Below are 14,464 nucleotides of genomic sequence, written 5' to 3'. Positions count from 1 at the left end.
CCCCCAACGTCGAATGCTTGTTTCGGACGCGACGTTTGTCCTATACAGAGGCCGGTGATACAAAACACCGCGACCCCACCCTTGCTCCCCCCCCCCACCGACTCGCTGCGACCGGCACCTCAACGCCGCTCCTTTTGGGAGGCATAAAGTCAGAGGCGACGGATCCCCGCTCGGCAGAATCGACGCCAAACAAACGCCACGCGAGAAACAACGGGGGGTGGCTCATCCGGCGTCGTAAAAACCTCCGGCACGTTCACCGAACACCGAAAGCAAAGCAGACAAGTACGATTAAAATATAGCTATGTAAATCGCGCATTATATGCCAATCTCCCCCCCCCCTACCACCTAGAAGTGTGACTATATCTTTGTGTCTGACCCATAGGTACAACTAACTGACAGCCACCAATTGCTTGTTATGCTTTTTTAAACTGTATAGGAATTGTTTATTTTTATGTGGCATGATGTAATGGCGCTTTGGGTGGCAGATTTCTGCCAGAACGGTGCCCCACGTCTACCGAAACAAATAAATAAATAACCTTGAATTACACCACCCCGACGACCAAAAGATAGAGATCCCCCATATAGCCTTTAACAGACTGTTGGGGCAAGTGCTGTTAGCGAGCAGCACCTATGAAGGCCGGCACGGCACACGAAGGGGGTGTGTAGCAAGCATCATGCCACACACGCACAAGGAGGTGGTGGGGATTACAGTTTGTGATTGTAATACCGACTGCTACCTGGAACGCAACGTAGAATTAAATCACAGACTTTGGAGAACCCGGAAAAAATAAACGTGGAAATCGTTTCAAGCAAGGGCCATTTCATCTTTGGTGACGCGGCTCGCTCGCTCTCGGAGAGGGCGAGGGAGGACGACTCGGAGAGAAGGGACGACTCGGAGAGAAAGGACGACTCGGAGGGGCCATGGGGAGGAACCACAGACGAGTGGGGAGGAAGCAGCAGCCGTGCGGTGAGAAGCCGGCGTCAATTTCCCCCGCCAACCCCTCCCCCAAGCTCTGCCGTCCTCTATATACATACAAGAAGGTGAAACCGGAGCACGGGGAGAAAACCCGCCGCGTGCAAGGGGGAAACGCTCTATCCCATACCGACGGAACAGTCGCAAGTCCACGTTTGTGCTTCGCCGCCTTCACCTGGCGAGCCAGGGTATACACGGCTCCTCCTCCTCGTCTTCGCAACACGGCATTCGTGCTGTGATCCTCCAACCCCCGCTGCTGCTGCTGCTGCTGCCGCCTCCACAGCCTGGCTAGATTTGAAAACTAAACTAGAAACTAAATTTTTTTTTTATTTTACTAGGTAAGGTTTACGCACCTTACCTGGCGACAAATGAAAGCTCAATAATGTGGCTTATCATCACATGGAAATGTAAAGCAGGCAAATCGTCTAGACGCGTGTTGTGGGTTCTAAATGTGCAGGGGAAAAAAACCGGAGGACCTGGAGAAAAATCCACGCCACCATAGGGAGAGAGACATGCAAACTTCAAATATACAGCAGCAGGCATCAAGGATCGGGATCGAACCCATGCACTCCTGGATCACCAGGCGAGGTTGTTAACATCTCCTAGCCATCGTGCCGATGCCACGTGGTTCAGCGTGACCGCCACCGCCACCGCCACCGCCGGGCTATTTACCGCATTTCACCACCACTTATTCGACAGTCGTTATGTTTGTTAAAACAAAAATATAATAATCCACACAAGTGGAAGTGGGAGGGACTCTGGCAGTGGCGGGGATGTAACTGCATTCGCCGCGGTCAGCTGCTCGCGACGGCGGCGAGTTCCACTTGTGGAGTGGAGGAGATTGTGGTGGAGGGGGAGGATAGCAAGTTGAGTTTGGGTGGGGAGGTAACGGACCGGCTTAGCGCTGCAGCCCCCCACAGCCCCCAAGTGCTTCACCAAATTGCCTTCCCCCCCCTCCCGTCACCGGCTCACCCTCCACTCTCGCTGCCGTTGCGAAGCGATTGCGCCGATCGGAATTCAATCTCCGTCATGCGCCTAATGCGCTTCCACTCTCGCTCGCTCTCATTCAACCCTTCGTTTGTATTTATTTTCTTCTGTGTAGGCCGCTCCGCGATATCCGGGCGTGGTACGCGCGCCGCTTGCTTGCTTGCCTGCTGCCCTATTGAGGCGATGTCTCCCCGCGTTCACAACGGAAGCCTTTCTTTGGAAAGAATGTTTTTCTCTCGCTCTGTCGGTTTCTTTTTTTTTGGCACAACACAAAGAACCTCCACAGGACTTGGGCTTGTGGAGCCGTGCCAATGGGGGACGCCCGGACGCTGCCTCTTCAAACACTTTGAACTCTCTCTAACTCTCTCTCTCCCTCTCTCTCTAACCTCGCTCGCTAGCTGTCTCTCACCTGGGTTTTTAAGTGCAGGGGAGTACGTACGTGTGTGTGTGCGTGTGCGCATGCCTGGCCATGGTGTGCGCGTGTGGGTGGGTGTGCTTGGCGGGTGCTCGGTCACAGCACTTGCACCCAAAAGTCTGCACAGAGAGGATCATTGTCTTTGTGCACTTCGATCGTGGGGGGGGGGAGCGAGTGGTGGCGCAGCGGTTAGCGCGCTGGGCTTCGAACGAGCCCGGCGATCCAAATTCCATCCCCTTCTCACGGCCACCAACAGCAGTGATGATCATCTGCACCTGTTCCGGGCACCCCCGCCCTTCCCTAGGTCGATTCTGCTTCAAAAACGAATACCTGGTGCGGTGTGTTAGAAAATAAACATTAGCACTGGGCAATCTCTGGGCCTTGCATTCCGTGACACACCTAGATTGGAAGAAAACTTCTAAACTAAAAAAACTATACCATGGGACCTCCCTTGCCAGTATCAAAATATAAGAATAGGTTTCACCCTTTCTGGCAATTAAACAGTTGTGTTAAGATGTTAAAACACCAAACTGAAGCCTTTTTGCGAGGAATCATGTCTGCATGAATCACATATACTAGTGGTGAACATGCAAACACAAAAACATGCTCCGACATCTTAACACAACTGTTTTTTTTTGCCAGAAAGGGTAAAACCTATTCTTATAAAAAAAATGTTTTACCAGGTAAAGCCCACCGAGCAATTGTGGCCTGCTGGAGGAATCCGATAATCTACAAAGCCCTTTCTTTTTTCGATTTAAAGCTTTCGTGACTGCAGGGATTCATCTTCTTGGTTCTTTCGGTAAAGTCACATAGAAGGGAAGTAATAAAATAATAAAAATAAAACATTCAAATAATTCTCACGACGTTTCGGCCACAACGCAAGCAGCCGTCCTCAGGTGAAGAACATGTCTGTCGAGAAGGTCTGTCGAGAAGACAGAGTCATTCACACTCTGTCTTCTCGACAGACCTGTTCTTCACCTGAGGACGGCTGCTTGCGTTGTGGCCGAAACGTCGTGAGAATTGTATTTTGTTATGTTTTATTTTTATTATTTTATTATTTCCCTTCTACGTGACTTTACCGAAAGAACCAAGAAGATGAATCCCTGCAGTCACGAAAGCTTTAAATCGAGAGACACAACGCTCGGCTATTTTGTCATTTGTCTTGATAATAGCCAACTATTTTATTTTATTTTACCAGGTAAGGAAGGCCCACCGAGCTATGCAGCTCTTTCTCAGAAGGGACCTGGCCATCACAAATGATATCTCAATGAAGTGGCTTATCACGTGAAAATGTACAGCAGCCCAATACTCTGTAAGCACACGTTGGATTCTAAATGTGGAGGGAGAAACCGGAGGACCCTGCGGGAAAATCCACGCTACCACGGCGAATGAGAGACAGACACGCAAACTCCAAATATACAGAGGTTTTTTGGGTTAGATCACGTAAATATAAATGTGTCATTAAACCCGCCACCACCCGACACAGCCAACTAGTGAGGTTCGTCACGCAAACAGAACTTGCCGATTCGTTACTAGTACAGCACACCGGTGTGCGGGAGAGTAAACCCACAACATTCAATAATCACAACAGACGTCAGGGTCTGGATCGAACCGACGACCTCCTGCATACCAGGCGAGGTAATTAACACCCTCGCCGAGTGATGTGTAAAGGAATCCGGTTCGGTTCGGATCTTCAAGTCCTTCCGCCCCAAGACATCTCTTTTTCAGAAGGCGAGCCACTTCTTGGCCAATCCCACGCCCCCCCCCCCCCCCCCATTGTTTTGATGCCAGGAGCCTGGGGACTATCACCAGCCGGAATTACAAAAGGCGGCCGCCCACGCACCACCCTATCTTGTGCGCCGCGCCGGCATTCACAGGTGCGTGGGTAGGTGTGGTGCGACGTTGGTGTGCGCGAGTGTGCGTGTGTGTGTGTGTGTGTGGAACCCGGCGACCCGAGTTCGATTCCCGCTCGCGGCCAACGCCGGTGACGATGAATCTGAACCGATTTAAATTTCGATTTAAAGCTTTCGTGACTGCAGGGATTCATCTTCTTGGTTCTTTCGGTAAAGTCACGTAAGAATGGAAATAATAAAATAAAACATAATAAAAATAATTCTCACGACGTTTCGGCCACAACGCAAGCAGCCGTCCTCAGGTGAAGAACAGGTCTGTCGACTTCAGACTATCTTTCCGACAGACCTGTTCTTCACCTGAGGACAGCTGCTTGCGTTGTGGCCGAAACGTCGTGATAATTATTATTTTATTATGTTTTATTTTTATTATTTTATTATTTCCATTCTACGTGACTTTACCGAAAGAACCAAGAACATAATCTGAACCGGTCCTGGGCCTCCCCTAGGTCGACTCGGCCTCAACATCGCCACTCGAGAGACAAAGGCGGCCCCAGGCGCGGGGTGCTGGGCACCCACCCACCAGTGTGCCGCAGTTGGCCTTCCGCAGGTGCTGCTCGCCAACAGCACTTGCCCCAACAGGTCCGTTAAGGCTACACGGGGGGGTCGTGCCTTTGTCTTTTTTGTGCTTGGATTGGGGTGACGCTTGGCAAAATAACCGCAAAGGTCAAATGCCGCTCCCTTCGTCGGCCGTTGTATTAACACCCTGGCCCCGCGCGGTTTCACGTCGAGAAACAGAAGGGACTTGGGAAGTCGTTGAGTGGGGGGGGGTGGGGAGGGAGAAGATGCCAAGATGATTTTAAGACGAAATGTATCTCGGGATAGCTGCTACCGCCGACAATGTAAGTAGAACTTATTTCGAAACCGTACGTAGCCAACCGTGCTAATTGGAGGTGCCGGGGGAAGGTCAACAAACTATACACAAAAAGCAGTTCTAAAGAAATGAGTTTCCAATCTAGATCATTTAAAAGTGCATAACTCCAGTGGCGTCCGAATATCGGAAGCAAGAGCGTTCCAGACGGCCGCAGAAGCGCACCTGAAAGTGTGCGACGCAGTGACCGTCTTTGTTCGACGGTGAGCAAGCCGCTGCGAGGATGACCGGAGTTTGCGCGATGGTTTATGCTCCTTGATGAGATCAGCGAGTTTCGATTTAAAGCTTTCGTGACTGCAGGGATTCATCTTCCTGGTTCTTTCGGTAAAGTCACGTAGAAGGGAAATAATAAAATAATAAAAATAAAACTTAATAAAATAATTCTCACGACGTTTCGGCCACAACGCAAGCAGCCGTCCTCAGGTGAAGAACAGGTCTGTCGGAAAGACAGAGTCTGAAAGACAGCGTCTGAATTCATTGAAATCATTCAGACGCTGTCTTTCCGACAGACCTGTTTCTTCACCTGAGGACGGCTGCTTGCGTTGTGGCCGAAACGTCGTGAGAATTATTTTATTATGTTTTATTTTGATTATTTTATTATTTCCCTTCTACGTGACTTTACCGAAAGAACCAGGAAGAGATCAGCGAGGTAATGTGGTTCATGTGTGGCAAGCGCTTTGTGCGTTGACGAGCGCGACCTCGTAACGTTTTCGTTTGGCAAACGGAAGCCATCACAGCTCGACGAGTACTGGATGGACACAGTCATTATTTTCTAGATTTGAAGCTTTCGTGACTGCAATGATTCATACTTAGGTTTTTTCGGTAAAGTCACGTAGGTAAAAAATAAAAATAAAATAATAAATCACGACGTTTCGGAGGCAACACAAGTCTCCGTCATCAGGTGGGACCGTCACAGCTAAAATTTATTGTATCAAGCGATTACTTTTATTAATTTTATTATTTTTTACCCACGTGACTTTACCGAAAAAAACCAAAGAGTATACAGTCATTATAATAATTATTATACTTCGATCAAAAAAAATGAATGTATGCCTCGAGTGTTTTTTTCTGGCTGGCTGCTGCCTGGACTCATCTCCACCACCACAACAGTAACCCCACAGTGAGTGGCCGCTGCGGGCCATCGCCACCGAATCTAGCTGGGTAGCTGGCTACACAGGATACTGCGCGTGACAAACATATATATTGCATTGAAACGGCGGAAGACGAAATCATAATATTAGATGGCAACACCGTAGAGGTGGGAGTAACGAATACACAACACTGACCACATGGCACATTTAAAAAAAAAAAATCGCTCAAACTTTTAAATTGTCCTCCGATTAATGAAATTCTATCATTATCGCGAGTATTTTTTTGGGGGGATCCGACAAACGAGATCTGGCACACATGAGCGTGAGCATCGGTGAGGGCGAGCGGTGATGCTAATCCGTTTACAGCCCTGCAGAGACAGTGGTGGAAATTCCACATTCCTCTGGCGGGGCCGATGTCTCTGGGGTCGTAACGTGGCGAGCCCATCATCAGGGGACCGCTTTGTCCAGAGGACAACAGCCGTTGACTTGAGCCCACAAAGTGGTACTCATATTGATCGACCCCGGAGGGGATGATTGGACCCTGTTGTGGTGGGATGGACGGGGGGTGGTAAATTGTGGGTTCTCCGCTTGCAAGACGTCCTTTCCCCCCCCCCCCCCCCCCCCCCCCCCCCCCCCCGTATCGTCCATTCGTATTGTTTGCCGACGCAACTCTCGCCCATCCGCCCCGACTGGACATCCGAGAGAGAGAGAAATAAACGAAGAGTTTCATAGCTCATCGGATTCTTCCAGGATAAACAAAGATTCCGATTGTCTAGCAGCGGAGGCCGGCGAGCAACACAAGTGAGACATTACTGGGCTCTGCCTCTTATCCGTTACCCTTGTACATATAGACACACACACAGTATATATACACACACACAGTATACACAGTATATACAAGCTGCTTCAAACATGTTTTTAAACACTTATATAGAGTGACTATCGTTTTTAATGGAAAAATAACGGATGATAATACACTGTAACATGATAACAAATGTAATGTTCATAGCTTCGAAAAATCAAAGAGTCTCCACTTGTTCGCCACCATTGTCAATGCGTGGCCTGGAATCGTCCCCAGGTGGTGGTCTCCAGAACCCAGGCAGGCGGCACATTTCTTGTGGCATTGTCGCCAGTTTCTCAGAAGTGTTTGCAGTTTTTTGAAGCGCCCTGTGTGTATATACACAGCAGGTACGTGCGGTCAGGGGAGGTAGGGGAGGCAGAGCCTCACCTGTCATACTCCAATTAAAATAGCGGTTGCGAAAAGTAAAAAATAATCAAATTAAATAAATATGAAGATTTTTCCACTGATCTGTGGTATAAATGTCATTTCTGTACTATTTCAATCATTTTTTATCGTCAAAAATCGCCAAATTCGCGGAGCTCCGCTGCAAATACAGGAAGAGTCGAGAGGTGAGGCAGCAACGAGCTCAGCCTCCCCTCTGATTGCGCAACACCTCAGTAACTGGATGGAGCGCGGGCAATAAGCGCGTGCCTGTTACTATCTCAGTATGCCACCAATGTAATGTTTGTAGACCCATTCATTTCATGTCCTCGCCTTCCATACTCCAGGTAACTTATTTCACGTATGTGTATAAAGATATTTAGGCTCGCTGGTCTCGTCATGAAACTGCAATGAAAAAGCACCAGAGGAGGCAGCTATCACATCTGTCTCACTGAGGGGGACGTGTCTAACACGCCCCCCTCCGTGAGACCACGCCCCCTCCGTGAGACCACGCCCCCTCAGTGAGGCCACGCCCCCCTCAGTGAGGCCACGCCCCCCTCAGTGAGGCCACGCCCCCCTCAGTGAGGACACGCCCCCCTCAGTGAGGACACGCCCCCCCTCAGTGTGTGAATCTGGCTCTGACACAAGCCAGTGCCTCCCCAGCCATTGACCTCAGCACACGTCACTGATACACAGTATATGTGTACATATATATAAATTCCGGTTTTGAAGCGAATGCCGGGCGTGGATGGATTGGGGGAGGCCCTACCAGCTTGTTTTTTCCCCCAAAGCCATTCTTGTTTGCCTTAAGGAGAAACATTAACCGGGGTGTTGCGTTTTTTGGTTTTTACCAGTGGGTACACGGCGAGCCCCGTAAACCGAGCGTCGCACATTCACCGATTTGTTTTGTTGCCGAACAGAACCATGGCACACCCGTGTCAAGTCGCTTCGGTTTGGTTCGGTTCATTTGGGCGCCACGGTGGCTAGGAGACGTTAACTACCTCGCCTGGTGTGCAGGAGGCCGTGGGTTCGATCCAGACCCCGACGCCTGCTGTGTGTTTGGAGTTTGCGTCTCTCTCTCCCCGTGGTCGCGTGGACTTTTTCTCCAGGTCCTCCGGCTTTTCCCTCCAACATTTAGAAACGTGCGTTTAGAGCATTTGGCCACTATAAATGTTCACGTGATCAGCCACTTCGTGGAGCTGTCATTTGTGATGGCGAGGTCGCTTCTGAAAAAGAGCTACGTCGCTCAGTGGAGCCTTACCTGGTAAAAATAAGTTTTGTTTTTTATTTTGGTAAATTTGAGTAACGAATCCCCCATTTTCGATGTTTACCTGGTTACACTATAGATCGGTGTAATCAGAGGAGGTTTTACCCTTTCTGGCAATAAAACAGCTGCTAAGATGTTCAAATATTGGAAGAAGGTGTCAAGTCTGCATTAACAACACGTAATTGTGGCAAAATATGCAAACAACGTGCTCTGATAATATATGCCATTGTCTTTGAAACTGATTGGCCTACATCAGAGACGGCCTTGCCTCAAGTGTCAGACCAGAGAACACCAAAAGGCCAACAGCACAAAGACGATGCAAGTATCTGAGCATTTACAGCTCGGGGTCATGTGGTTATAGGTAAAACCTATTCTAATTGTTCATTATTTTTCATACTCCAAAAAATGCCCCATAGATATGGTGTAACCAGGTTAGCGCACCTCCGATTAGCGCACCTCCGATTAGCGCAGTTGGCCACGTACGGCGTGAAAGAGGTTCAACATACTTATGTACAAACCCGGTTAACTACAGCAAAAAAAAAAAACCGTGATTTCAACCAATCCAACAACAACTGCGCGAATGGCAAAGTATGTCCTTCGTCAACACGGTGCCACTGGCACAGAGAGCGCAATGCGACCGAGAGAGAACGCATCTCATGGACGCAAAGTATCGGGGGTCCAATATTAAATCACATCAGCCACATCGGTGACCTCGGCGAATGCTTTGTGCCGTCACACGGCGGTCTCGGGGTGGCGGCAGTAGCCATCATCGCGCTCGGGGATTTTCGTTCCAACTCGCAGTTCACCGTCGACCAACGTTCAAGTTCGAAATAATAAAAACTGAGACACTTTTGCAGACGAATATATATTTTTTGCAACAAATTCATTTTAACCAAAACTTTTTTTTTTACAACGGCCAACGTGAAAATTTCGGCGCAGATTGGATCGGCCGCACTCATCGGCTCCGCCGTGCTGACAATCCCTAACCGAGGAAAAAAAACGATACCGGCACGACGCTGCTCTCGGGGTCACGGTAATGCCGCAAATAACCGGCCAGTCAGCCGGCCGGCCAGCCAGTCGGCCAGTCGGCCATTCAGGTCGGTCAGCCAGTCAGGTCAGCCGGCCTGTCAGTTGGCCGGTCGGTCAGTCGTCCGTAATCCCAGCTGAGACTTGACCCAAGGAGTCCGGGGTTTGTTGACTCTGCGGTTGGCTGTGGAATCCCACTAAGGGCTTTGTGGACATTTCGATGGTCATGTAATTCCGACCCAGTGCCCCCCCCCCCAATCCCCCTTACCTTCGATAATCGGGCCACCACCGGGTTCATAGTGCAAGCGTGTCAACTACTGCGCTACCACTCCCCTGAAAATAATTCAGTTGTGGAATTTGTATGCCTCGTCTCAGTAATGTGTAAAAAAAATAAACAAAAACACAATTAGGTTAATTATCATATATGAGCAGTACACTAGCGGACTTATTATTTGGTTCTTTCGGTTAAGTCACGTCTAAAGATAAAATAATAAATTAAATTAAATAATAGAATACGACGTTTCGATTGCAACACAAGCAATCATCATCAGGTATAATGAAATAGCGACGTAAAATCTAACCAGAAAACTATAGACAGACATATTAGCAGACAGATATCACCAAGATACATACATAGCGGTAGCAACACAGGTAACAGAGAGGGGTGATCGTCTCTGTGGGGTGGCCTTAAATAGACAGAGGGGGGGGGGGCGGAGGCAGAGAGAGGGACTTGCAAGCGAGAGGTCGCCGGTTGGACTTCCATCTCCCGCCTGTGACTACACAAACAACAAAACGTTGAATCCCATTCAATTGAAATGTTCTCACTTAATTTGGTTAAAGAGTTCCATTTCTGAGACTTCGAAAAAAATGTTGGTTCGATGGAGATGGGAAAGAATACGATAAAAGTTGAAGCGCGGTGTGAATAAAGAGCCCTACACTTAGGCGGACTCAGAACTAGTTCTGTGACATCAACTTCCAGGGCTGTTCTCTGACACAAGATGCTGCACTGCTACCCGCAGAGATCAGAATGAAAAAATTAAGCCGTAAAAACAAAGTTTTTCACTCTAAATCCTTTATATGCGTGGCGGCCAGAGTCATCTCGTCCTCTGGCTTGAGATGGCTGCCACCTATGGGTCAGATGATTGTCTGCCAGCATTAAGCAATTGGTAATTAAATATTTTAAAAAAATTCCCTAAAGTGTAAAATTTAGGACATTTTTTTTCACGAAAATTAATTGTCACGCACGAGTCTGTGTGGAAAATGTCAGCTCGATTGGATCACGAGAAGTGGGTTAAAAAACGACCGAAAGATTTGCACGGTCGTAAGCAAGCAAGCAAGCAAACTTAATATAAAGGATTTAAAAATATACCCCGTCTCGTGCCCTACCAATTGCACAAATTACGTAACATCACCAGCGCTGACAAAGGTAAAGCTCCCCCACATAGCCTTAACCGACTGCTGGAGCAAGTGCTGTTCAGCGAGCACCCATGAAGGCCAGCAGGGCACACAAGAAGGTAGGGGGCAGCCAGCACCATTCCCGGCCGCCTTTGTCTCCCCAGTGCTGATATTTAAACACGCCGGGTACTCATTTGAGGCCAAGTCAACCTTAGGGGATGACCCATGACTGTACGGCCGACCACCGCGTCGCCGCTCCCCACACTCGCACGCTGAACAGCCGTACTTCACCACGCTGGTCAGTGCGGCTTGTCCAAGGGGGGAGGTCACCCAGGAGCGGTTCGGACGGTCGCACACCACCCCGACGTTAGCCGTGGCCTGGAATCGAACTCGGATGACAATTTTTTTTTATTGCACCGCTGCGGTGGCGAAAATGTCACGATTATGTCAATACGGGGCTTACCAACAAAGGTGCCTCGCTTTAAGCAAATGTTATTCTTTCACAGAGGTTCAATAAAACCTTTACACGGTGAAAAATACCGAGGTGTTTTTTTTTCCCTTCACCCTTTAAAATCACAACGGGGCCAACAAAGAACACTTGTGCCCTTCTCCATCTGACAGTGCGTCAAAAGACAAAGATACCCCGCATAGCCTTAACAGAATGTTTGGGCAAGTGTTGTTTACGAGTAGCACCTGTGAAGGCCGGCACGGCGCACGAGTGGAGTGGGTGGCCAGCACCACGCCCGGCCGCCTTTGTCTCCCCGGTGGTGATGTTTACTACGCACCGCACTAGGTACTCATTTGAGGCCGAGTCGACCTGCGGGAGGCCCAGGACCGGTTCATTACCTGCAGATGTCCGACCTTGGTTACAACTCGGGTCAGTTTAACACACGCAGTACTATTAGGCTTTTGCGACCAATATTATCCATAATAAATGTTTTTTTGGGTTAGAGCGCGTGGATATAAATGTGCCGTTAAACCCGCCAACACGCGACACAGCCGATCAGTAACGCGCGTCACGTAAACGAAACGTGCAAATTAGTTACTAGTTCAGCACACGCCGGTTTGTGCGTTGGAGACGAAACCCACGACAACTTTGACAATCCCGAGTATCGCGAGTACGACGAACCTCGTCAGGCGACGGCCAGAGTTGTGGCGAAACCTTCCCCCCCGACGAACGTCCCCCCCCCCGCTCGCTCCGAAAGCGCAGCGGGGAGGCTTTTGACGTTCAAAAAGCAGAGCTTGCGCTCCCCCGGACAGGTTTTTTGGGCCCGGCAAGTTTTGCCCGAGCTGGTGTTGTAACGGTTTTTGGACGTCCGCACATCCGACGTCGCGCCACGTTCCATTCGTCGGCGATCGGAAACCCAATGACAAGAACAACCACATGACGACAACAACAACAACAACACCAACACCGCCAAAGAGGAGGAGGAATGTGTGGGGGATATCTCCTTCACAAATTGGAACGATGGGGGGGGGGGGGGAGCCCAACCACCCGTCCAACCCCACCGACGCTGTACGACTCAATCCGGATCGCAACGGGGAAACACACACACGCGGACTGTTAAACCGCTAAACGAGCGTCGCGTGTGCGCGCTCGCGGACGGGCGCTGCTGCTGCGTGGGCGTGTGCGCGCTACCGCCACAATCGGCGTTTAACAAGAGCGGTGGCCTTGACGCAAGCCCTGACCGACGACGGCACGCGCGCCCGTCACGGCGCCCATCGCCGCCACAGCAGCGGCTCGTACACTCCGCTACGCCACCTTTCGCTTTGCCGTTGGAACAAAAGAAAAAAGAAAAAAGCAACGTGGGGGGGGGGGGCCTACGATGGTTTGGTTAGTTCTTCGAGTCTTTCCACGGTAGCCGAGCGGAGGAGTCGGCTCGTTCCGCCAGAGCACAGAGCACGCGTGGTCGCATTGGGGCATAAGTGACACGTGCTCAACGGTTCGCACCTCCCCCATCATTCCAATTTATGAAGGAGATATCCCCACACCTTGCTCCTCCTCCTTCGCGGCATTTTTGTCGTTGTTGTCGTCAGGATGCGGTTGTTGTTGTCGTCTTCATTGTCGTCGGGGAACGGTTGTTGTTGTCGTCGTCGTCGAGACGCGGTTGTTGGGAGCGGCCCCCCACTGGCGGCATCGGGGCAGCAGAGACCAACGACGGCCGTTCCTTCGCCGGCTCCTCGGTACGGGGCTCTGGTTTTGGCCCCCCCCCCTCCGCCCCCCCCCCTCCGCCCCCTCCCCCTCCTCGCCCCCCCCCCCTCCGCCCCCCCCCGAAGCCCCCCCCCCCGAAGCCCCCCCCCCGAAGCCCCCCCCCCCCCCCAACACTCGCGCGACTTGGTGGCATGGGGGGGTGCACTTTGGCTGATAAAACTAACTAACTTGATTTTACCAGGTAAGGCCCACTGAGCGATGCGAGCTCTTCATCAGAAGTGACCCGGACATCACAAAACAATAGCTCACCGTCATCGTGCGGAAATGTATTGCAGCCAAATGCACCGAACGCGTGGCGTTGTCGATTCTAAAACGTGGAGTGAAAAACCGGAGGACCCGGAGAAAAATCCACGTGACCACGGGGAGAGAGAGAGAGAGGGAGGGAGACACGCAAACTCCATATATACAGCAGGCATCGGGGTCGGGATCAAACCCACGACCTCCTGTATACCTGGTGAGGGAGTTAACATCTCGCGTTCACAAAGCGGGCATCTTGGTTTCAGACGGCAGGGTTGTTGGTGGGGATTTGAGGTTTGATATGAAGAGGGGCAACGATGCTCCTCATCCTACTCACCGCCAACAACAACTACGACGGTGACTCTGCATCTCTCTGGGCTGGCTTTGACCGTCAGGGTATCATCAGCAGAATTGTGGGGGGGGGGGGGGGGGTGTTGGGAAATACTTGCTGTGGTTGCGAACTATGCCGAGCCGTCGTTTGTAAAAAGAAAGCACAACAATGTGGTCCACTCATAGCTGAGGAATCACAGGTATGAGCGAAACAACGACGAGGGACACGTCAACATGTTTTTTCAAAATTCCCCCTTCATGAAAATTACGCTGTTGTGTGTGCCTTTTTAAGGGGCTTCTGCCGTTTCATCACATGTTGTGTACGATGAAACGACGTCTCCCGAACCTGATCAGGGGGCGAACGTCGCCTCTCTGTCGCGGCTCTGGTCGTCTGGATTTCACTGCCCCCCATAGACTAAACGCCCGCAGACTCGCACAGAGACACGCAGACTCGCACAGAGACACGCAGACTCGCACAGAGATCCTCAGACTCGCACAGAGACCTATAGACTCACACAGAGACCCTCA

General features: G+C 50.5%; 1 protein-coding gene across 1 annotated transcript in view; it reads right to left on the bottom strand.

The window, feature by feature from the left end:
* The window catches only part of LOC144735124 (rhophilin-2-like), a 58,700-nt gene that overhangs the window by 19,032 nt on the left and 25,204 nt on the right, over window positions 1-14,464 (bottom strand). Inside the window, exon 4 of the mRNA XM_078617541.1 lies at window positions 7,282-7,414. Within this exon, the coding sequence (XP_078473667.1) occupies window positions 7,282-7,414 (133 nt within the window). The remainder of the gene's footprint in view (window positions 1-7,281; window positions 7,415-14,464) is intronic.

The sequence above is a fragment of the Lampetra planeri genome, chromosome 54 (genome assembly GCF_965212315.1).
Source record: "Lampetra planeri chromosome 54, kcLamPlan1.2.h2, whole genome shotgun sequence".
NCBI lineage: Eukaryota > Metazoa > Chordata > Hyperoartia > Petromyzontiformes > Petromyzontidae > Lampetra > Lampetra planeri.
Note: the sequence above shows the minus strand (reverse complement) of the source record. Positions and strands in the feature narration are given on the sequence as shown.